Here is a 26,283-nt window from a genome sequence, read left to right as displayed (position 1 = left end):
CTTTCACATCTGCGTCGGTACCTCTGGCCGGAGGTTCTGTCACAGATCCGCCTCAAAATACTGGAAGAAAAACTGCTGCATGCGGGGATTCCCTTTTTCCTGCTCCCCAGACAGAGCAGGAAAGCAGAACCCCCATTGAAGGATGTGAAACCACCCTTCAGGCCCTTTTGCACGGGCTGACAGTCAGGTAAGCAACTGCACGAGCACTGACGTCGCTGCTATGGTTATCAGCGCTCATGCAGGGCATTTAAACTGAAAGTCTTGCCACCGGCTCGAGGGCTTCTCGTCCGCTTCTCACTCAGCTCTTCACTTTCTATGGGAAGCGCTGAGCGGGGAGCATTTATACAGGGCGAGGAGCCAACAAGGTTTTTTAAGCGGTCTTAAAAAGTCAGTTTAAACAACCGCGAACAACAGGTGAGCGTTTTTTTGGGGGGGATTCACACTGAACGATTATTGCTCAAATTTGTTCGTTTGAAGGAATTTTGAGAGATAATTGTTACGTGTAAAAAAACTAATTTGATATCGCTGTGTCCATTAAAGTCCGATCTACCAAAATACCAAGCAATCAAAAAGTCATATGCACTGCAAAATGGCACCAATAGAAACTGCAGGACATCCCGCAAGAAAAGACGAGCCCTCACACAACTAAACTATGTTGACAGAAACATAAAGTCATGGTGGTCAGATGATGACTGCAGAAAATAATGGTATTTTTTTCCAAAGATAATTTAAATTTAACAAATCGGAAAAAAAAAAAAAACTCTCAATTTGGTATTATCGTAATCGTACTGCCCCACAGAATAAAGGTATCATGTCATTTTTGCTGCATTGTGTCCGCCGCTGAGACCCCTGCTGATCTCGAGGATGGGCCTTCCATGTCCCACTCTCCTATCACTGTGGTGGTCGCTTCTTCCCCCGCAGAAATGTCACTGTGAATAGAGTGCCGACCCAGCAAGTGCAGTTAGCTCTTCATTAATTTCAGTGGGGCTGACAGAAAGATGCTGTTCCGGTATCTCGGCAGGCCCATTGACAGTGAATAGAGCACTAGCGTGTATGCGGGACCGATGCTCCATTTATCCTCCTCTTCACTGTGGGGGGTGCAGTAACCCTACAGAGAGGAGTATGGGAGACAAGGGACCCCTGTTATAGAGATCAGCAGGAACCCCAATGATCAACAAGTTACCCCACCCATCCTGTGGATGTAGGGGTGGGGGTGGATCTTGATAGATCAAAATACTAATGACCACCTGTCCGTCCATGAGTGAGTTACATACTCTGGCCCTGATCACGTGACAGTGATGTCATCACAGATCCTCATTCCTAGTGAGTGAGTTACATGCTTCGCCTCTGATCACATGACAGTGATGTCATCACAGGTCATATAAGCACATTGCTGCTGTCAGGCTAGGTGTTCCATAGCAACTTAGAGAGATTTGTAGGGGATGTAGACTGCCCCTAATCTGCACAGGGATAAAGGACCTGTGATGATGTCACTGTTATGAGCATAACAGTGACATCATTACAGGTCCTTCATCCCGAGTGCTGCGCTGCTTGTGATCCATGTTGTATGGTATGAAGAACGCACTACCCTAGACTATCCAGGCAATCGCTGACACACAAAACTTCAGGCGTGCTCTAAAAACACACCTCTTCAGGGAGGCATACCACATCCCCTAAACCAAACCCCTCTGTACTCTGCCTGATAACATGCTCCCTGACCTACTGACTGCAATCCCTGCTAGCTGTAATCGACCACCCCCTGCAGCCATAATGTCTTACTGTCTGACTATTGTCTATGTGTATAGGATTCCGCACTCTCCAACTTGCCATACCGTGTACATCTCCAGCCCTTTACCTTCTGTACTACGCCATTATCTATAGTATGTAAGCTTGTTGGAGCAGGACCCTCACCCCTATTGACTATGTAACTGTGGTTTTTGTATCTGTTCTCCCCTGTTTTGTAAACCCTGCGGAATATGTTGGCGCTATATAAATAAATATTATTATTATTATGTAGCAGACATGTATGTGATGTACATGTAGCAGTGCTGTGTGTGAGTGACGTGCATGTAGCAGAACGGTATGGCGCATTGCGCTACCAGAAACACTGCTACTATATAATTTCATAATAAGTACTAGTCCCCTTTTTAATAGATTGGACAGCGATGAGGAGGGCAGATCAGTGACATCAGTGCTCGTCTGCCTGACCTTCACACAGGCAGATTCAGGCTCTGTGGGATGACTGATACACGGGAAGATGCGCTGCCAACAATTATGTTTTTGTGCTGCATCAAAGTTGCATTTACCTGATGAAGAAGCATTTGCTCATTTGTCAGGTGATCGGCACGGGTGACCAAATTCTTTTAGAAACGTCCTTGCCCGATTATCAGCCTGTGTAAAAGGTTCTTTACCCGCACTTTGATGCACTGTAACAAACTATCAGGATAGGAGAGAGATTTGTGTAGCTCATAGAGGATGGTTTGCACTGGATACATTGTCGCAAACCATCAGCTGTGAGAAGTATTAAGTCAGGGATGGTTTTCAGCCTTTGGATGTAATCAAGACTGTTCCATTCACTGACAGCACACAGAGATCATAAAAATGGTGGGAAATTGAATGATGAAATAATGTCTATTAGAAAGTTGCAGAATTTCTCCTCCTGATAGATGAGGAATCAGTAGTGTCGCGGTTTTCTAGTTAGAGGATTTTCGTCTTTTTCATAATTTGTCGCATTCTCGCTCACCGACAAGGAAGTTGCGGCTTTATTATTTCTCTGTAAGACTCGTTCGCTCACAGTCACCCTGTTGTCTCTGGGATAACTCGCCCAGTGTTGTCATTACCCGGATAGCGTGAGGCCCTGGGGGGATGCTGGCACGACCTGACCTCCACAGTGAAGGGGTAGCTGGCTCAACTAACCCCTCACCCCACCCTGTGCATACCTCCCGACTGGCAGCGCTCCAGCGGGGATGTGACCCAGCCCTAACTGTAGCCCCGCAACACTGGGTTCAGCAAAATGTTAATGCACAGACGTATAGCAGTCAGTGACTTCCTGACATGCGGGTCATACTGAGATCACTGCCATGTAATCATATGTACAGGGATGATATGTGATACATACCAGGAGGAGACCATTCTCTATATAGGTATTTATGATGACCGTGGGTACCACTGCTGGGATCCACAGGTTTGGTGTCCCTGCACTCCAGGGATTTAGTGATCCAGTCCCTGGTGGTCAGAAGTTTGCTTCTATGGGCCCAAGTGTCCAGTGATTTAGTGCAGTAGTCTCTGCTGTCCAGTGGTTTAGTATTCCAGTCCCTGGTGTCTAGTGGTTTAGTGTAGCAGTCCCTGTAACCTAGATCTTTTGTGGTCTAGGCCTTCAGTGGTTTACAGCTTCAATCCCTGGTGTCTAGTGGTTTACAGTTCCAGACCTTGATGCCTACTGGCTTTGTACTCCAGTTCATGCTTTTCAGTGGTTTAATGCTCTAGTGCCCAGTGCCTAGTTTTTTTTTAAGTGCTCAGTCCCTGGTGTCTAGTGGTTTACATTTCCAGTCTCCTGTGCCTACTGGTTGAACACTGTAGTCCCTGGTGTCTAATACTTTACTCTTCAGCCCCAGGTGCCAACTGGATTAGTGCTGCAGCCCCTGGTGCCCACTGGATTAGTGCTCCAGGCTCTGGTGTGAGCACCCTGAGAACAGTCAGGAGGGGCACATTTTACTTGGCTCCCCTGCCTCCCACTGATGAGTACATGGCTATTCTCTGCAGTGCTCCTCAGGATGACTCTGTTACTCTAATAATCTGTTCCTAATCTTTAATGCATTGCGTGGCCTTTTACTGGAATTGGGAGCTACATGTGAGATCCTTACCTCCACTCACTGTAGAATAGCGTGGTGTGGAGTGAGATCTGCCTGGCGACCCAGTGATGTCACCCCTGCTGGCATTATGATGTCACTTTATCTGAGAAATCTGGCTGAATTAGTGCAGTGGGGTGCTGGGGTCCCCAGAACAGGGCCTGCACCAGGAGGTGGTTGGCTCCCTGCAGAGCTCTCTCTATGCAGGTTGGTTCCCCTGGGGGGGTCATGTCTGGTTGGTGGCTCCGTCCAGTTCCCGGGTCACCTGAGGTAAATCTTGTTTTTGCACAGAGAGATTTCTTAGTGGATTTAATCGCATTCCTTCTATAACCCTCCTCCGTTTCCAAAACTTCTCTCTTGTCTAAACATCTTGTGCCTGCACCCTGATAATCCCCAGCAGAGTTTCCAAACTATCTGATCTATGCGGTGCCAGGCTGGGTGACCTCCGGGCACCGTGCAGCTCTACTGTTGGGTCGGCAATTCAAAGACCAGCTGGATGGAGGAGGAGAAAAAAAAGATGCCCGGGTGCTGTGCCAGCGAGCAAACATCCCAGACAGTGACATGAGCCGCCGAGCCCCCCAGACCCCGCAGTGACAAGCCCCAGACTAGTGTGACACAAAGGAACAATGAGGGGCAGCGGTCGATTATATCAATGCCTGACCCAGATATTCCCCGATGGAGGACGCCAGGGGCTGCCCGATGTCACACCGGAGGGCGAGACCCACCTCAAGAAGAGCTGGAGGCAATAGTGACAGTCATTGTTAGGAGATAGACTTAGATACAGCTACTCAACAACTGTATCAAAAATGATAGACTTAGATACAGCAGTTTAGCAACAGTATCACACATGAAAAGATTGGATACAGCAGCTCAGCAGGCCGTACTGAACATAAGATTAGATACAGAACTCAGTAGACAGTATTGCATGTGATAGGATTAGATACCCTGACTCAGCAGTAAGTATCGCACATAAAAGGATTAGATACATCAACTCAGCAGACAGTATCAAACATGATGGGATTAGATACAGCAGCTCAGCAGACAGTACCACACATGATGGGATTAGATACAGCAGCTCAGCAGACAGTACCACACATGATGGGATTAGATACAGCAGCTCAGCAGACAGTACCACACATGATGGGATTAGATACAGCAGCTCAGCAGACAGTATCGCACATGACAGGATTGGATACAGCAGGTGATGAGCACACTATTCTGTGTACACATCAGGTTTCTATTGGTGTAATGATGATACAAATGCCCAGATCCAAGTATAAATGTATGTGACTTGTTCTTTATCTTGCCAGGTCCATGGTAAATGTGTGTGCCAACACAACACAGCGGGCGATCACTGCGAAAGCTGTGCCCCGATGTACAATGATGTCCCGTGGAGGCCGGGGGATGGGAAAACCGGAGCCCCCAATGAGTGCAAACGTAAGTGTGAAGAAAATTTCAGGGGCAGAGATAGATATGAGACATAGACATGCCCGCCTTAGTTATATGTGACTCGTATGGTCACACAGGGTGGCGGCCAGTTTGTAGGGGAAGCACCAAGAGCAATCTCTCCCGTTAGGAATGCCTGGCCCATTGATCATCTTCCTCGGTGTGGCAGCATCTTGTGAAGCTACATTAATCCTCCTCCTGGCTCTGTCTCCTCTCTTATGATGTTCCAAAGTGCAGCTGTCAGTCCATTGAAACCCCCGCAACACAACTGCTTAGTTCTGCTTCCGCATCTATGTACTAGGTTATGGTGCTGTATTTATGTGCTGACTTTGGTTTTGGGGCTGCATTTATGTTATGGGCTTAGTTCTGGTGTTGTATTTATGTACTGAGCTTGTTTGGTTCTGGGGCCATATATGTGCGCTAAGCGTGGTTCTGGGGCCGTATATGTGCACTGCGCGTGGTTCTGAGGCCGTATATGTGCACTGCGCGTGGTTCTGGGGCCGTATATGTGCACTGTGTGTGGTTCTGGGGCCGTATATGTGCACTGGGCGTGGTTCTGGGGCCGTATATGTGCACTGGGCGTGGTTCTGGGGCCGTATATGTGCACTGGGCGTGGTTCTGGGGCCGTATTAGGATGTCCTATAGAGATATAGCAAAAAATAAAGTGGCAGCCATACAACAAGACACATTCTCAACTAGTTACATTTGCTAATAGTAATGTTAGGGTAAAGTTTGAGCTTTAAATTCCAACTGCAAGGTGGTGCTGAAAACTGATGTATATGATGAGAAATGGCGCTTACACGTAAGATCTCTAATGGCACAAGCTATATCATTATTATTAACTATTTGCTTTTGAAAATGAACAACTATACTTTAAAACATTAAGTATTGACAATGGCATTTGTCCTGACAATCTACACATTTGTGCGGTTTCTACGAAAATAACTCCAAATATATGAAAAATCTAAATTACGACACAAATACTTGTCAGTCAGTGCTTAAAGGGGTTCTGTCATTAGAAAAGAAAATCAATATTTACGTATTTCTACCCTGTCAGTCTTCTTACCGCATCGTCTCCTCGCTGATCTTCTCTTGTCTCCTCCAGTCCCCTAGGTCACCTCACCTCCAGCCAGCTAGATCCTCTTCTTCCTCTTATGTAGCGTAAATTGCTGGCATTCTGCTTTCTACAGGTCAGTGTACCCAGTCACTAGTGACATAACTTTCACTGCCTAGCAGGGAATGCCGAATCCTATGCCGGGCTATCCCAGAGACTGTGCGCATGTGGCAATGGTGTATGAACATTCGCGGCGAGATAGTGCGCAGTCTCTGCAATAGCCCGGCATAGGATTTGATATTCCCTGCTAGGCAGTGAAAGCTGTGTCATTAGTGATGTAGCGTACATTGACCTGCAGGAAGCAGAATGCTGCGAATGTTCGTAATGTCACAGGAAGAGGATCCTGATGTGACCCCAGGGACTGGAGAAGCCAGGAGAAGATATGGTAAGAAGATTGCCTGGGGAGGAATAGGTAAGTATTGATTTTTCTTTTTTTTCTAATTACCGAATCCCTTTAAGAACTGGACAGCAGACTTTCTTGGTAATTTGTGTTGGAACAGCCTTGAGATTTGCTTCCACGACTTGAAGCAACAGTTGTTTTTATTCTTCGTCATTAGTAAAAAGTCTGAAAATTCATGGTGTTTGAGCACAACCTTGTCGTAGACATAAGAACTGGAAACTCTGGCCCACATAAACGTTTCTTAAAAGGAAAAAAATAGAGGGTGTCTTGCTTTGTGGTTGAAAGTTGAGTTTTTTGGGCCACTCTAGGTTGCATATATGTTACAAGCATGGTTCTGGGACTGCATATATGTTACAAACATGGTTCTGAGACTGTATTTATTCGCTGAGCTGGTGTGCGTGTGCTGTCATCCTGCTGCTTTCTGCATGAGCAGAATACAGGCAGACCATCTATCAGTGTATAGTTTTTAGATTTTTTTTGTTTACTTATGACTTGGGGGCAGACAAAAAAAGGTCTGCACACAGGGTGCCATTTAACCTAAGGCCAGCCCTGAACATAGATTTGACATTGATGGATGAAAGGCATCTGTCTTCACACTGATAATTTTATTTGGCTGACTGAGCCCCAGTAATAACTCCTCATCATCCTCCTCTTCCTCCGCTCTCCATGTGTAGGCTGCCGCTGTCACAATCATGCTTTCAGCTGTCACTTTGATCACAACCTCTGGCTGTCCTCTGGAAAGAAGAGCGGAGGAGTGTGTGAAAACTGCCAGCACAACACAGAAGGGCATCGCTGCCAGAGATGCCGGGCTGGCTACTATCGGGACCCCAACGAATCCATCAGCTCCCCTCTGGCGTGCAAGGGTAAGTCCTGTGATGTACCAGGCCCAGAAGATACTGGCATCAATGCTCCCAAGAAGCCAATTCTAGGGGTCCCCACACCCCTGATCAGGGAAGCTGTAGTTTCTCAATAAAGGTGCCCATTGAACTTATTGGAGACCCACGTCGTCCATTATCTACTGTGTGCAATGCTGCCATTCTTCATTATCGAGTGCTGCTTTGGGAGTAACCACAGCATTTGCTTATAATGCTTCTATGAGCTCAATCCTTCACGTTTCCACTCATACAATACATTGGAGGTCGGTCAATATTGGGTGAGTTTTATTGCTATGATTTGCTTAGCTTGGGTGGAACTACATAAACAACATGTTGGGGTACCAATTAGCTTCAGCGGGCATCCATGGTGGTGCCCACTGTTCTCATTAAGCTGTTCTTCAGTGCCAACTGTAGCTGCTATCAAGATGTCTCTAGTAGATCACATCTCCTCTATTAAATATCTGCTGTAGAAAGCCCCTTTAAGATACAAGCTCAGCGAGCGTGCGCCTGGATGCATTGGTGAGCAATTTGTCTCTGCATCTTGTGCCAGGAAACAAGTCCATAAAAATGCGCAAAACTGCCAGTTTAGATGCCACGAATCCAGAGCTTCAGACACAAAGGAGAGTGAGATAAAAGGCGGCCGGCCGCCCGACACACACCTGCCCCTCAGCTACAGCATAACACCGGATTCCTGGGTTTTGATATAGTGTGATATGATTCATTTGGAACTGGGATTTTCACTGAGAGCCGGGCATTACTCTTCACGGGGGCCGTAATGCCAGCCCTTTGTTCCGTTAAGCCTCTGTCTCCTTCTGTGATACATCTGGGGCATTAGCAGTGCTCATTCAATTATATCTTGGCTTTTTTTTCCTAGTCCCGTAATCCGGCGTGCCTGTGTATGCAAAGCACAGCTGTGAGCGGGCGAGGAGGGACTCGTTCTATTTAAATAGCTGAATTGTGTTTAACCAACCTGATGCCAGACGACAGTTAAAGGGACACTTCTATATTACTACTATACTAAACTACTATAATACTGCTCCTATGTACAAGAATATAACTACTATAATACTGCTTCTATGTACAAGAATATAACTACTATAATACTGCTCCCTATGTACAAGAATATAACTACTATAATACTACCTCATATGTACAAGAATATAACTACTATAATACTGCTTCTATGTACAAGAATATAACTACTATAATACTGCTCCCTATGTACAAGAATATAACTACTATAATACTGCCTCCTATGTACAAGAATATAATACTATAATACTGCTCCCCTATGTACAAGAATATAACTACTATAATACTGCTCCTCTGTACAAAAGTATAACTACTATAATACTGCCCAATATGTACAGAATATAACTACTATAATAGTGCCTCCTATGTACAAGGATATAAATACTATAATACTGCCCCCCATGTACAAGAATATAATTACTATAATTCTGCCCCCCATGTACAAGAATATAATTACTATAATACTGCCCCCTATGTGCAAGAATATAACTACTATAATACTGCTCCGTATGTACAAGAATATAACTACTATAATACTGCTTCAATGTAAAAGGATATAACTACTATAATACTGCCCCCCCTACGTACAAGAATATTATAACACTTTTCCTATGTACAAGAATATAACGACTATAATACAACTCTGTATGTACCAGAATAACCATTATAATACGGTTACTATGTACAAGAATATAACTACCATAATACTGCTCCTATGTACAAGAATATAACTACTATAATACTGCCCACTATGTACAGAATATAACTACTATAATACTGCCCCCTATGTACAAGAACATAACTACTATAATACTACCCCCTATGTACATGAATATAACTACTATAATACTGCCCCCATGTACAAGAATATAATTACTATAATACTGCCCCCATGTACAAGAATATAATTACTATAATACTGCCCCCCATGTACAAGAATATAATTACTATAATACTGCCCCCCATGTACAAGAATATAATTACTATAATACTGCCCCTATGTACAATAATATAACTACTATAATACTATCCCCTATGTACAAGAATATAACTACTATAATACTGCTCCCTATATACAAGAATATAACTACTATAATACTGCCCCCTATGTACAAGAATATAACTACTATAATACTGCCCCTATGTACAAGAATATAACTACTATAATACTGTCTCCTATATACAAGAATATAACTACTATAATACTGCCCCCTATGCACAAGAATATAACTACTATAATACTGCCCCCTATAGAACACATTAAATACTGTGCGCTATTCCATTAGTTTTGGTTACTGCAATAGTTGTGTATTCTGTACTTTAACTCTCATCATCCTATAACAGAATGTTCCTGTAATACTGTTGGCTCCGTGAATGAAACCCTGAATCGAAGTTGGAAGTGTAATCCCAAAACTGGTTTCTGTTACTGCAAACCCGGTGTGGCCGGCCCATACTGTGATCACTGCTTGATGGGATACTGGGGGTTTGGAGAAAATGGCTGCCGCCCATGTGACTGTGCAAGGGACTGTGATGCAAACACGGGGGAGTGTTTGAACAGGTATCCTGTATTCTATGTTGCGGATGTCATCGGTCCTGATTTTCGCCATTGTGTGCAGTAACCGCAGTATATTATAATATTCCCATTTTGCAGCAGTAACAACGAGCGCTACTTAAACATTCCTATTGGTGGACAGATTCCTGACATCATAGATACGCCAGCCAATGAGAGTGAAGATGACTGGAACTGGACAAGTGAGCAGGGCTTTTCTGCTCTGCGGCATCCAGGTAATCACCACAGCGAAGAACAACACAAAGGATTATCATGTATGGCTCCTATTCATCAATAGGAGTGCCTCTGGGACACTCTATTCACATTAGCCCCTCTCTCCTGTCCTCCCCTTTGCACAGCTCGCATGCACTCTTTACTTTCTTACTTAGCCTCAAACCCTCTAATGCCACTAACAAACATAACAGTCGCTCCTCATAAATCTCCTAACCATCTGCTCACCCTTGCTATCTTGCTGCCACTAGCAGCTGGGAATATCTCTTCCAATCCTGGCCCACCCTCCACTGCTCCAAACTATTACCCCCTACCTGACTCACTAAGAAAACCCTCAAGCCCAACTGCTAGCCCATGCGAACCCACCCCTCACTCCTTTAAATGTGCGCTCTGGAACTGCCAGTCAGCAGGTAATAAACTCCCCACCATCCACGACTTTTTTACTGCTAAATCTCTAAATCTGCTCGCTCTCACAGAAACGTGGATACAGCAGTCTGACACGGCCTCCCCTGATGCACTGTCTTACAATGGCCTGTAGTTCTTCCATACCCCAAGACCAGATGACAGGCGTGGCGGAGGAGTGGTGCTCTTCTCTCCCCGAAATCTCCTACCAGGTCATCCCCCCTGTACCCTCACTCACTTTTCCATCATTTGAGGTACATATGCTACAGCTTTTCCGCCCACTGTCCATGCGACTAGCAGTTATCTACTGCCCCCCAGGTGCTCCTTGCCCGCTCCCCCACTTCCTATCCTGCGAAATTCCAACCCTCATCTTAGGTGATTTTAACATCCCCACTAATGACCCCATCTCCCCATCTGCCTCTCAGCATCTATCGCTCACCTCCTCTCTTGGTCTCTCTCAACTCACAGCCTCTCCCACTCACAGGGATGGCAACACTTTTGATCTGGTCTTTCTTTGTCTCTGCTTCCAACTTCACTAACTCCCCTCTTCCGCTCTCGGACCATAACCTCCTCTCTTTCTCTGTCACGCTCACTAACATCTCTCCAGACCCACCTACCTACCGTACCTAGAGAAACCTTAAGGTCATTCACACGCAGGACTTTGCTGAGTCCCTACAGTCCTCTTTGTCCACTATCTCTCTCTCTCTCCTCTCCTGCCCCAACCTGGCTGCCGCTCACCGCACTCAAACATGCTCTGGATGAAGCGGCGTCCCCCATGACCCAAGCCATCTGATGTAGAACACGGCAACCCTGGCTCACGCCTCAAAAACGTTTCATCCGGCAGTGCTCTAAAAGTGCTGAACGGCTGTGGAGGAAGTCGCAAACATCCGCGGACTTTCTTCACTACAAATTCATGCTCAGAACCTACAACCTCACCCTCCACCACGCCAAACAAGTCTACTTCACCTCTCACATCTCCTCACTATCGCACAACCCTAAATGGCTCTTTGATACTTTTCACTCCCTTCTTAGCCCTAAACCGCAGCCCCCAGTGACGGATCTCAGTGCTGAAGAGCTGGCTGCTTACTTCAAAAAGAAAATTGATGACATCCATCAGGAAATAACTTCCCAATCCCAGACTAGCTCTGACCCTAGTCTTGTCAGCACTACATCTAGCTCTTGCTCACTGCCTGTAGTCAGACCAACGACAGAGGAAGAAGTCTCCAAATTGCTCTCCTCTGCTTGCCACACCACCTGCGCTAGCTACCCTCTCCCCTTACACCTTCTCTGGTCCCTCTCCCCAGTGGTCATCTTTCATCTCACCACTATATTCACACTCTCTCTGGCATCTTTCCCTCTTCTTTCAAACATGCCATCATATCCCCACAGCTAAAGAAGCCGACTCTTGACGCGACTGACTCTGCCAACTACAGACCCATCTCTAATTTCCCCTTCATCTCCAAACTACTAGAATGCCTAGTTTACTCCCAGCTTGTAAGCTATCTATCAGAGAACTCTCTCCTCGACCTCCTACAGTCTGGCTTCCGACCCCAACACTCAACAGAAACTGCCCTTACAAGGGTATCAAACGACCTCCTGACAGTCAAATCGAAGGGCGATTACTCATTACTGATCCTCCTTGACCTCTCCGCAGCATTCAACACTGTTGACCACAAACTCCTCCTCAGTATGCTTCGCTCCACTGTCCTGAAGGACAGTGCTCTCTCCTGGTTTTCCTCCTACCTATCTGATTGCCCATTCAGGGTCTCCTTTGCTGGCTCTACCTCTCCTCCTCTTCCCCTTGCTGTTGGGGTCCCCCAGAGCTCAGTCCTCAGCCCCCTCCTCTTCTCCATCTACACGGCTCCTATTGGACAAACCATCAGGAGTTTTGGCATCCAATACCACTTGTATGCTGATGACACCCAGCTATACACCTCTACGCTGACGACACCCAGTTATACACCTCTTCCAATGACATTTCTACACCTTTCCTCCAAAACATCACCGACTGTCTGTCCGCTGTCTCTAACACTATGTCCTCTCTCTACCTAAAACTGACCTACTGGTATTTCCGCCCTTCATTAACCGACCTCATCCTGACATCTCCATCTCAGTGTGTGGCGCTACCATAACTCCCAGACAGCACGCCCGCTGCCTTGGGGTCCTATTCGACGCTGATCTCTCCTTTACCCCCTACATCCAATCATTTGCCCGAACATCTCAGCTGCAACTCAAGAACAGCACAAGAATCCGCTCTTTTCTCACCGTAGACACGCTAAAAACGCTTATTGTTGCCCTCATTCACTCTCCGCTCGATTATAGCACCTTGTTGCTGATCGGCCTCCCCTGCACCAGACTCTACCCTCTCCAATCCATCCTGAATGTGGCAGCCAGGATGATCTTCCTGTCCAGCCGCTACTCGGACACCTCTGCCCTGTGCCGGTCACTGCACTGGCTGCCCACCAAATACAGAAATCAATTTAAACTCACTACCTTCATCCACAAAGCCCTCCACAGAGCAGTGCCACCCTACATTGCCTCCCTCATCTCAATCCATCACCCAGCCCGGGCTCTCCGCTCTGCTAACGAAACTACAATGCACTCCCCTCTAATTCAAACTTCTCATTCCTGCCTCCAAGACTTCTCAAGAGCAGCACCAGTCCTCTGGAACGCACTACCAAAGGCTATCCGGGCAATCCAGGACTCACAAAACTTCAGGCGTCCTCTAAAAACGCACCTCATCAGGGTGGCATACCGCATTCCCTAAGCAAACCCCTGTGTACGCCACCTGATGACCTACTGACTGCAATCCCTGCTAGCCACCATCAACTGTCCCTGCAGTAATACCGATTCTGCCGTCACACGGCTAAATGTCTGACCATTGTCTATGTGTATAGCATCCCTCACTCAACTCCTCTCCTTACCGTGCACATCTCCAGCCTTTTACCTTCTGTATCACCACATTACTTGTAGTATGTAAGCTCTTTGGAGCAGGACCCGCACCCCTACTGTTTCCATCAACTGATTACTATGTAACCGTGGTTCTGTAATTTTTGTACTTTTGTCTTTCTGTATTCCCCGTCTGTGTAAGCGCTGCGGAATATGTTGGCGCTATACAAATAAAGATTATTCTTAATAATAGATTTTCCCTTAAAGGGGAACTCCACACGTAAAGAACATACTGTACCGCTACTGAGACTTACACTGTTTTCTTCTCTATTCACATCCAAAGCTAAATTTAGAATTTTTCTGGTGTCCTGCGAAAGAACAGCAGTGCATGATGGGAGTTCACAAGCTCAATGTGGGGCTCAGTTAGATCAGATGACTGACAGTGTGCGGTCCTGATCATTTGTCAACACCAGATGGCAGAAATTTTGTAGGCTGCTTTAGATGTTAGTAGAGACAATACACAATTTGGAAGTTTTTGAAAAGGTGGTCAACTTTTTATATGGAGTTTAACGGTGATGTGTTTAACCCCTTAGTGACAAACCCTATTTTGGTCCTAAGGATGCTACAATTTTGGGGGGGATTTTCACCTCCACTTTTGGAGGTCAAGGAGAAAAAAAAAATACATTGTCTGCCATTGTTTTTTGGGCTTTTTTTTTACAGTGTTAATCATGCAGCATAAATGACATGATAAATATTTTCTGCGGGTCGGTATGATTACGACTGTATCAAAACTGTATATTTTTTTTTTTTAGGATTTTGCATAGTATAAACCCTTTTTTGTATTTTTTTTTGCATTGCTGCATTTCAAGTCCTATAACAATTTTATTTCTCCATAGACGGAGCTTTTTGAGGGCTTGTTTTTTACGTGATGAGATGTAGTTTTTTTATTGGTACTTTTTTGGGATACATATGGCTTGATTAGTTTTATTGCGTTTCTATTGGAAGATGAAACGAAGAAAAAGCATTTTGGCTCTTTTTTCAAAATCGCATTAGCCGTGGGGGATAACAAGTGTATTGTACAGGTTGTTACAAATGCAACAATACCAAACGTGTGCTTTTAAGTTGTTGGTTTTTTTTTCTATTAAATGAAGAGGGGAAAGTGCACATAAAGGTTTTATTTTTACAAGTTTTATGTCCCTGTAGGAGACTTAAACCTTTGATTGCACTGATAATACACTGTAGTACTTCTGTATGGCAATACATTATTGCGTGGCATCTGATTGCCGTGGCTGACCATTGGTCTTCGCGATTACATGACGGATGGCCATTGACGTCACAGAGGGAGCACCCTCCCTCTATGAATATTTTACCTGTCGCAATCAACATCGCAGCGTGTAAGGTGTTGGCAGCAGGGATCGGTGTTCCCGCAACAGATAGTGCAGGCTCAGCTCCAAAGCCCATACTATTCATAGGACAGAGGTTTACATCTATCTACTTGTGGGAACCACTTTGAAATTTAGATTCAGCTTCTGATCTCTAGGGGGTGCTGTAGCAGCAAGGTCTTGCTATATATTGATTGCCCATGTAATTTAATTGAATCACTTTATAACGCCAAAGCTAAAGTCTCCAACTGCTACCCCTTAGTAATGTGGACTACATGACCCAGCACAGCTGTAAGCCATGCTGTCACTTGTAGTACACCACACCTACCTGGTCACATTAAATGTGTTTACCATGTGGCCGACATTTTGCTTTTTTCTTCCCTACATGTACCTGGCATGTCACTCGCGTCCTTCAGAGAAGTGTGTGTGCAAGGAGCGGATGCTGGGGAGCATAACCGATTTCTGTCAGATGAAGTATGCGTATGGTAAGTGGGAGGGAAGAGGTCACCGTACTCTCCAGATCTTAACGATAATAACATGTCTCGTGTTTGGTAAATTCTTCACATTTCTGATCAGAGAAGATTAAGCTGGCATTTCTGATTTGCCAGGAATTTGAAAACATTATAAACATGTGACTATCGTCTTATACTCCAGTCACATCCAAAGCTGTCTTCACAATTCTGCTGGTTGAAATTTTATGTACTACACAAGTATGAGATCTAACAGCTGAACTCTAACTTTGTGCCTGCCATCTAACCTGCCACAACGCACTGCAGAATTCTGAATGCAGCTTTGGGTGTCACTGGAAAAGATGATACAATGTTACTTTTAACCCCTTCCTATACAGGTATAGCAAAAGGGGACAGTATGGAGCAGGCAGAAGCCTGCTCCATACATGGTGGGTGAAAGCTGTTATACAGCTGACACTCCTCTACAGATAGGTGCAAGCTCTGACCCTGGCCATTTAACCCCATAGATGCTGCAGTCAATATTGATCATAGAATTTCTGTTGTTAGGCAGAGTAAGGGGTTTTCTCTGCCTCCCAATCATGCATTGTAGGGTGCTGAATAGTTCTAATGGAAGCCAGACGCCTAGTGAAGTCCCCCAGACCTGCCACTCTAGTACTTCCATTAGACCTTGTCGGCGGCAGAGAAACATACTGACAACTGAGCTAGGATATACTGCAGTAAAGATATATTGTAGTGTATTGTTCTAGCCATATGCTTAAGTCCAACTAGGAAACTTAAAAAAAAAATCGCCTCAGTCCTCCAGTAATTTAGTGTTTTGATCATTTAGAACATATTTCTTGAAGAGACCCTTGAACGAGGAACAAAACATGTATTATGCATTTGTGTGTCTATGTTTAAAGGGGTTTTCCAGTTGTGACCTATTTAATAACATATTATCAGGATAGGTTATTAATAGTAGGTTGCTGGGGGGGGCAGAGCCTAGGATTCCCACTGATAATCTGTTGGCAGACCAGTATACTCTTGTACTGAGCTGATTCTTGCAGGAAGCAGACAGTTCCATTCTTACTGCAATTGATAGGCTTGATATTGCAGGCAAAGTTCCTATTTGAGTAAATGATCTGCGATACCAAGCTTGGCCACTACAGTGGGAATAGAGCTGTTTGCTTCCTGCAGAAATCCTCTCTAAGCACAAGCATACCACCCCAGTGAATAGCTGATTAGCGGCAGTCCTGGGTGACAGACCTATACCAATCTACTAGTGAGGATAGAGCATCAATAGATCACAACTGGACAAGCCCTCTTTTAATATAGCTGCTATTTTTTAAAATATATGGATTAAAAGTTATGTTTTAATGATGATAAATACTCATATTTACAGTGTCTCATCTTTTGGCTATTATGTGCGACTTACTTAGTGGATGAGGTAGGTTTTGGAATATCTCTCTGGTACCTGCACTGTATCCAGCTTACCCTATAGAAGAAAACATAAACCACAAAATAAAATAACTGATATTGCCGGATCCAAAACGTGAGAATACTTAAAGTATAATATTATGTATACCGAACTACAAATGCCGTAAAAAAAAAACCAACAACACAATGCCACAAAAAAGCTGGAGAAAAGAAGTGATCAGAAACTCTTATGTATCCCAAACTACATTTAACCCTTTGCAATCCAATTTTGGATTCCGGGTTTCCTAGGGGGTTTTCTCCTTCTGCCATTTTACAATGGCGCCATCTGCTGGCTAGAGCCAGTACTGCAGTAAGGGACATGCTGGAGAGGCCCCCGACAACAGAGCGGCCAGTAATATACAGTAAGAATACTCTGCTGGATGTCTACCGACATCAGAAACTGTACAGTTGTCAATCAGAATGTCTTTAGACGTTAGACGGTGGATTGGAAAGGGTTAAAACTACAGCTCACTCCACGAAATACAAATCCTCACACACATCCAGCGAGGGAACGCTAAAAAAAAATGCTTTTTAAATTAATAAAATATTAAAAAACTGTATAAATTCAGTATTGCCGGAATCGTACTGACCCAGGGAATACAGGTAGTGTTATTTATACCACATGGTGAACATTGTACAAACTAAGCCTCAAGAATAATGGCAGGGTCGTGTTGTTTTTCCACTTCTATTAAAAAAAAATGAAAATAAAATGTAAAGTTTTTCAGTACATTAAATGGCTCCAGTGGAAAATACAGCCGGTACTGCAAGAGCCTAGCCAACACACAGCAGTGTGGATGGGAAAATAAAGAGAAGGTATAGCTCTCGGTAGGAGGGATGAAAAATGTGTAAGTGGTTAAAATGTACAACTACATCTATAATCTAATGTATATAAAATCTGTTTTCTCTGGCAGTCATAAAAGCGCGGATCCTGTCTGCACATGATAAAGGAACCCATGCGGAGGTGGTGGTGAAAGTGAGGAAGATCCTAAAATCTGGGAAAGTGAAAATTGGTCGGAATAACCGCAGCATCTACCCTGAGTCATGGACCAACCGAGGCTGCACCTGCCCCATCCTTAACCCAGGTAATGCCAAAATATACTGTTAGGCTGATTTCACATGGGCGAGCCTGATATCAGACCATGAAACCCGGCCTGATCCCGCGCTCACCAACGTGCGTTGTCCAAATCACTTCAGTACAGTGGCAATTCAGAGCAGCAAGTGTTTCCCATTGTTTTCAATGGAAAACCTGCATCGCACTTGAGCGCACACTGTAGGATGTGTTCAAAGGCTTTATTGAAAACAATAGGCAAGGCGTTCCAAGGGAACGACCAAAGATACGACATGCTGTGATTATTAATTAATTTATTTTAATGGGGTGCATATTCGTGCCTGATTTGTGTATCTCGCATCGTACAAATCTCGCGCAATTTTCACGTTTGAGGGAAAGTGGGCGCTTAATCTGAGTATGTTGTCTTCCTGCAGCCAGTACTATATAGAGTGCACTGTATGTAAATATGTACTGCCATCACTAGTACACAGATTATACAGCCACCACTAGGGGGTGCTGACTGTACATTGATTTACACAGCCACCACTAGAGGGAGCTCACTGCATACAGATATATACAGCCATCACTAGGGGGAAGCTCACTGCACACAGATATATACAGCGACCACTAGGGAGAGTTCACTGGATACAGATATATACAGCCACCACTAGGGAGAGCTCACTGCATACAGATATATACAGCGACCACTAGGGAGAGTTCACTGCATACAGATATATACAGCGACCACTAGGGAGAGTTCACTGCATACAGATATATACAGCCACCACTAGGGAGAGCTCACTGGATACAGATATATACAGCGACCACTAGGGAGCGCTCACTGGATACAGATATATACAGCGACCACTAGGGAGAGCTCACTGGATACAGATATATACAGCGACCACTAGGGAGAGCTCACTGGATACAGATATATACAGCGACCACTAGGGAGAGCTCACAGGATACAGATATATACAGCCACCACTAGGGAGAGCTCACTGGATACAGATATATACAGCGACCACTAGGGAGAGCTCACTGGATACAGATATATACAGCAACCATTAGAAGGAGCTCACTGCATAAAGATGTATACAGCTTCCATTAGAGGGATCTCACTGTATAGATATTTTTACAACCTCCACTAGAGATGGCTCATTGTATAGTGATATATATACAGCCACCACTAGGGAGAGCTCACTGTATATATATTTATACAGCTCTCATTGAACTGAATCATAAGTACGCTCCTTAGCGCCTCCTACTGGTGGCTACGGGCCGACAGATTCTTTTTCCATTTCACTCTATGTCTACGCAGAAAGTTTAGAGCTCTGTATCAGAAAAATGGAGCTCCTACTGCTATAATGGTATAGCAGGAAATTACCTGATGCTGTAGTTTTGGATGCGTTTTGATGAATCTGTAGGTAAAATGTAATTTTTTTGAAACTAAGGCGAAAACAAAGAAGCGCTGACCAGGATTCCACTCAGTTCATCCAAACGCTACAAAGGATGTAGAATCTGCCTGGTGGGCGCAGAGTCGTGCCACGCAGCATGCCACAGTCTCATCCAGTACTTAAAGGGTGAAGACTGGCAGCCTTGCAGTGAATGCCAGCGTTTCATTCTCTCGCAGAATTGCTGACAGGCACAGTGCCCTTTCTGTTCGGGGCAGGTCTGGCCTGTTCGGGACACAAGATCAGTTGCTTCTGTCTCTTATCCAAAAGTCTCATTCCACCAGCTGAGCCGAATGAATTGGGCCGTTCATGTGCAGTTATGTAGCAAAGCAGCTCTCACCCCTCGGAGCGCCAGGGTGGTAGACGTTGGGCATTGTACGCCTAATTCTGATGATGATTTAGTCTTGTGTCATATAATCTAGGACTTTCCTGCGTGACCTGCAGAAGCTGAATATATTGCATCACCCGGCTAGTGGAAAACGAGTTATTAGTTGGGTCCCTCTACACTATGTACACAGAAGTATTAGGATGCCCATAGAAGATGATAAAATGGGATTTTCTTCCCATTTTTCCATTTGCTGTTGGGCTGCCTTTGGCCTCAATGACTGCAGTAACCCTCCTAGGCTGCTTTCCACCAGATTCCCATAGATGTGTGGAGGGATTTGCCTCCATTCCTGGAGGAGAACTTCAGATAGTGATGCGGGGGATGATGGGAGAACCCAGTCCTCTATTTCCGACCACCTGTCGTGGACAGCTGAGCGCTTCAGTACCGCGCTGTTTGCGTAGCTCTTAATTGTAGTGAATGAGAGCTATGGGAACAGTGTAGCACAGTGCGCTACGCCGTTTCACTACAGTGGCAATAACAGGAACAGCGCTGTTCTGAATCGCTTGACGGTTATTGTAGTTACTGTCCGGGTGTCCAGTAACTATAGCAGCAATTTCCCATGTTTGCTATGAAAAGCTGAGTTGGGAATATCCCTTTAAAGAAAACTCCTCTTCCGAGTTCCTCACCTCTGCAGCCGCTATGTTTAGGATCCACAGGTTGTACATTCTTAGTCCATAGTCTCATATTTCACATTGCTTAGACTGCAAACAATTGTAGCAAACCATCTGCTGTGAGAAGTCTTATGTCTGTACAGATTTTCAGTCTTCAGCTTTAAGCCCTTCCCAACATAGGACGTAAACTTATGTCCTGGGGGGTAAGGGGTAGACATAAGTGAGTTAGTCAGCGTCTGACAGCCAGCCTCTTGCTACCACAGCTTGGATCAGTGGGAACACCAATCTCTGCTGTTAACCCCTTATATGCTACGATCAGTGTTGATGGTGGCATGTAAAGGGTTCAACAGAGGGAGGAGGCTCCCTCAGTGATGTCTTGGGCTCTCCACTATATAATTTAGGAGAGTCTGAGTTGCCAGGGCAACCAGATGACAGACATGTCATGGCGTCCAGGTCTGCTATGGCCTGTGACCACTAATAGCCATATGTTGCAGTACAGAAGTACTGCAGTGTATCATCAAAGCGATCATAGCATCACAGCTTCAAGTCCCCTACAGAGACATAAAAAAGAACGCTTTTTTTGTGCAGTTTCCCCTGTAAAAAAAAAAAAAAAAAAAAAAAAAAACACGTTTGGTATCCTAAATTAACTGCACAATAAATAAAATAAACTTTTTTATCCTGCATGGCAAACGCTATAAAAATAGAAAGCAAAAAAACTAAGCCAAAATGCCATTTTTGTTCACTTCGCCTCCCAAAAAGATGCAATAAAAGTGATCAAAAAGCCATGTGTACCCCAGAATGGTACCAATAAAGACTACAGCTCGGTCTGTGGAAAATCAAAAAATTATAAGACTTTGCAGTAACGCAAAAAAATAATAAATTTACCCCCAAAACGTTGTTATTGTGCTAAAGTAGAAAAACCTAAAAAAAAGAAAATGCATATAATTTTGGTAGTGTCATAATTGTACTGACTCGCAGAAAAAAATTATCATTTCAGTTATGGTGCATGATTAATCTGGTTAAAACTTAAAATCTGCTTTTTTTTTCTCCCTGCCCTCAAAAAAAACCAAAAAACTGTTATACAATGCATAATATGTACCCAAAAAATGGTACCAATAAAAACTACAGCTCGCCCCGCAAGAAACAAGCCATCATGCCTCTGGAACAATACAAAAACAAAACTTTAAGAGCTTTTGAAAATCCCCCCAAAATTGTTGCATCCTTTAGTCCCAAAGTGGGCAGTGTCACTAATGTGTTAAACCTGAATATTCTCATTCACCGACAGCAAGCAGAAATCTTGAAAATGATGAGTTGATGCACAATCTGTTATCTTTCAGGTGTAGACTACCTAATAGCCGGACCCGAGGACACCCGGAACAACAAGCTCCTGGTCAACATGAACAGTCTGGTGAAGCCCTGGAAGGCAGTCTGGGCCAAACAGGCCGTTGACTTTATCCGCTCTGGCTGCAAATAGATCTCGGAGGAGCCGGCTGGATCCTTGAGGATTTCTCATAAGGGCTTTTTCTTCTACTCATCTGCCGGTAGTGTAGATCTCACTCCATACTCCAGGAACTTCTAGGCCAAGCTTCCTCCTCCTGGATAGACGAGTAATGACTGGATGGAAGCTCATGGTGCAAAAAAAAGTCATGTGACCAGGACGATTGCAGTGCTGAGACTGGCTGCTTTCACGATGGAGGAAGCCGCTTATAACCCACGAGAAGTCTATGATGACGGCAGATGTGGAGATTATGGACATATCATCCAGAGATCCCAACTAGTGTGTAACCAAAGACTAACTTGATTCCTCGTGACCGTTTCAAAAGAGCAGTGCACCTTATAACTATGCCGGAGTGTTATAAGAGGAGCAGCTGATGAGTCACATCTGGATGTTGTAAATGTCTCTATACTGCAGATTTATGTCAAAGTAGTGATCAGGGGGCAGGGAGGTTTCTGTACTACTCTATTGAAGGACACAACAGACAGTCTCCTGAAATGGCTGATAACAGAGAAAAATAGATGCATGCAACTGTACAGCAAATGGAAAGATGGACTGCAGGTGTAGCGTCCTGTACTGTGTAATATACCTGTAGTGCGTCTGGACATACAAGATGGCAACCAATCAGAACGCCCAACTCTTCTTCCCCAATGACTATAGTGATTCCAGGAAAGAAAGATTTAACCATGTGTTTGCCATGGAGCCTTGAGACAGAATATGTTAGTGTTCCTTCACACAGGTGTATTTCAGTCCGTGAATATGCAGCATATTTACAGACTCCCAACTCACCTATTCCTGTGTATTTCAGCTCTGCTTGAGTTTTTTGTGTGCACGAAAACAAGTGCAAGCAGGGCCCATTGATTCAATGGGCAAATGTATTGTGTATTTGCGCATCCCCATTTACTTCAATGAACTATTTCGGTACGCAATATGGACCAAAATAGGACATGCTGCGTATTCTTTTTACACTCAGCTGAATATACCAATGCAAGTCAATAGGGTTTTGCATTGCATCTTACACACATATAAATACGTTCGTAATACGCAGCACAAATACACCCATGTGAACGAGCCCTGGGGGTATGTTCACACTGAACAGAAATATGGCGGATTTGCTACAGTGTCAAAAGCCGCAGTATTTTCGCACAAAAACCATTCCAGTGGTGTGAATTTTGACTATGTCAGCTACAGCTCCACAATGCCGCTCCTCTAGCCTTGAAAAAATACTGAGCCCTCACTACATTGCCCTCTACCGAGCACACCGCCACGGCTGCTGGTCAGGTGATGCGTCCACTTCCACATCACCTGACTGGTGGCGCTCAGTAGCCGTTGCCCACTCACTATTTCAAGATGAGAGGATTGCAGTGCAGGCCTATATCAGCGGCAAATCCACAGCTGAATCAGAGTCAAATTCTGCTCTGATGGTGTGGATCTTGATGTGGAAATGCTGCGTAATTTTCCACTGCAGAAGTCCTGCAGCATTTCTGCTACTTGTGAACGTACCAATCAAGGGAACCGGTCACCGCCCTACAGCACCACAAGCTAAGAGGAGCCAGCATGTATTTTTTTAGGGCATATTAAAAGGTGATGGATATGTTGCAGAATGTCTGCAGCGAACATTCAGGAGCGCTGCAGTTGACAGTCTGCATCAAAACCCGCACCATTAGGTTTGAATTTTAACGTGCATTTTGGTGCGGAATTTATGTAAAAGAGGCAGATTCCACAGCATAGCCAATGCTAAAATTGACATACTGTGGATTTAAATTCCGGACTGCTTGTCTGTACCGACCCTCTGCCAATGTGATGATGCCCTTATAATCATCTACCGTACCTGGTGAAGCCTGCACATGGTCTGAAAAATGTGACTATTTTTAGACTGCTTTGTGTGCTCTCCCTTTGACTTCCATTGGAGAACGCACACAGCGGTCTGAAAAAGAGTCAGATTTTCGAACTGCACACAAACTTCACCGGTGGACAGCAGGCAGGTATAAAAAAATTAAAAAAAATACATCCCCCGGTTTACCATCATCTCCCACCATAACTTAGTTTATGGTGACAGGTTTTCTTTAAAGGGGAGCTGGAGAAACCAGTGGCAACTAGGGAACAATCAATTCCAGAGCAGCCCCTATGTGGTGCTGTCATAGCAGCTAATGACCTCATACCTATAAAATAATGACTTTTAATTATTCTCATGCTGTATGTAAAGTAAGTCCAGTGGGCGGCCTGTAGGATGCTACACTTCCTGACCATCCTCTGAGCGATGTGTGACAAGGGTGAAGTCTCCGATGTCATCCACAGCCCCTACACAGACAGTGCATGCGAAGATCATTTGGGCCTACTGTGGGCAGAACTGACTGGCTCTCCTGATTATGCACCAGCCCGTGGCGCGGCACAGTTTTGGATAGGCGATTCCATCCATGTCACACGTCACTCACAGTCAAGGCATACACTTGCATTTAAAAAAAAACATCCGTGTTACATCTGCACAAAAGGGCGGTTTCCACCTCGGTCAGTTCCCTGTGTCCGTTTTTTAATCTCTGTACAAAAAAACCCACAAACCCTATGCCGGCACGATTTTTTATTTTTTTTCCCCCTGCTTCTCTCTAGAAAAACATATCGCACTCAGGGTGTACTCATGCGGACAGATATCAATCCATGATATTGCACTTGCGTTTTTCACACATGTGAAAATTGCATGTTGCTTTAATAGGAAAAATTGCATTGCACTCACATGAAGATCGCATCTACAGGCGAGTGCGTTTTTTTTTTTGCTGCCCTAGGAAATAATGGGCAATTCGTTGGAAGAAATCGCCCAAAATACAGCACGCAGAGATCGTTCAATTTTGGACCTTTGGTCCGAGAAAAAAAAATTGCTCATGTGAATAAACACATTGACAATAATGTGTTCTTTTCACATGTGATATCGGATTGTATTGCAATTAGCCACATATCACGTAAAAATTGCCCAAGATGGCATCTGAGTGCTATCCATTTTTTTTTACCTATCCCCATAGAATTGAATGGGCGATTCGCTTTCGTAAATCGGATCAGTCAGTGTCTGCGAGAAAAAGATCTATGGTGTGTGCCGCCACATTGAAAAACATGGGTTCGTGTGGTGTCTGTTTTTTAAAACTAGACTCCACACACGATAACAAGCTCTCATGTGCTAAAGGTCAAACACAGAATGGCCCATAACGGGAGAGCACTGTAGGCAGCAGCGATGGCCTGGGCCCACCGACTAAAGGCCCATTTACACGGCCCGATGATCGCTCAAACGACAGTCTGAGTGACAGCTTTGAGCGATCATTTTGCATAAACTTTTAAGTAGCCACTTAAGAGCAATTCAGTTTGCAAATGAAGCTTTCACTGAATGCAGTTAAAAGCCCTAGGGCTCTTATCTGCATTCAGATCCTTTGTTCTCCAGCGGGAAACAATGCTATCAGTACTCCCCGTGGAGAACTGCTGATAAGGCTGACCAACGATTTTTAGGTTGGACTGAATTTAATGATCAGATTGCAGTGCACGATGAGCACACATTTATTTAGACACAACGATTATCACTTAAACAATCGCCTTTTAGTGATTATTTTTTTTATTAGCGATCATCGCTCCGTGTAAATGGGCCTTAACGCAGGAATGAGCTATGGGAGTCATTAGCCGCTATAGCTGCTCCAGCTAGGGACTGCTCTGCAATTGATTATTCCTTAGTTGCTATTGGCTTATCCAGATCCAAACTGCTGCCAGATTCTCTTTTAGAGGGGGTGTTAGTAGTCACTTTTTTTGTATATTTCTGCTCCCCCAGGCCTAAAAATAGAAGATTATATACTCCCCGCTGCTCCAGCACCTCCAGTCTTCCCTATGCCACTGCTGCAGCCAACCACAGATGTAGCCTGTCCCAACGGACCTGATGCAGAAAATAGATCTGCTGGGAGAGGGGAAGAAAAAAAACATTCTTTTATTGTTTTTAGGCCTGGGGAGCAAAAATGTACAAAACAATACCTCTGACAACTTCAGTGACTGCTGGGTCTATTATGCTCCCTGACAACCCTTTTTTTTTCCTCTCTAGCTGAGAGCCTCTCTTCCTGTACATATACATATGCTTCAGTTTTGTTTTCTTTGCCCCTCCCCATGATGACACCCCTAGCACACAGCTAGAACCCCTTTTTGTACTTAAATGTAAATTAAAGTTATTTAAACATT

At 44.6% G+C, this 26,283-nt stretch overlaps 1 protein-coding gene across 1 annotated transcript in view; it reads left to right on the top strand.

Annotated features, from left to right (window-relative positions):
- The window catches only part of LOC136621498 (netrin-4-like), a 49,955-nt gene extending 23,672 nt beyond the window's left edge, over window positions 1-26,283 (top strand). The window contains exons 4-10 of the mRNA XM_066597017.1: window positions 5,159-5,285; window positions 7,483-7,671; window positions 10,060-10,273; window positions 10,367-10,500; window positions 15,585-15,653; window positions 18,002-18,172; window positions 21,926-26,283. Of these exons, the coding sequence (XP_066453114.1) occupies window positions 5,159-5,285; window positions 7,483-7,671; window positions 10,060-10,273; window positions 10,367-10,500; window positions 15,585-15,653; window positions 18,002-18,172; window positions 21,926-22,062 (1,041 nt within the window). The 3' untranslated portion in view covers window positions 22,063-26,283. The remainder of the gene's footprint in view (window positions 1-5,158; window positions 5,286-7,482; window positions 7,672-10,059; window positions 10,274-10,366; window positions 10,501-15,584; window positions 15,654-18,001; window positions 18,173-21,925) is intronic.

Source organism: Eleutherodactylus coqui, chromosome 3 (assembly GCF_035609145.1).
Source record: "Eleutherodactylus coqui strain aEleCoq1 chromosome 3, aEleCoq1.hap1, whole genome shotgun sequence".
Taxonomy (NCBI): domain Eukaryota; kingdom Metazoa; phylum Chordata; class Amphibia; order Anura; family Eleutherodactylidae; genus Eleutherodactylus; species Eleutherodactylus coqui.
Note: the sequence above shows the minus strand (reverse complement) of the source record. Positions and strands in the feature narration are given on the sequence as shown.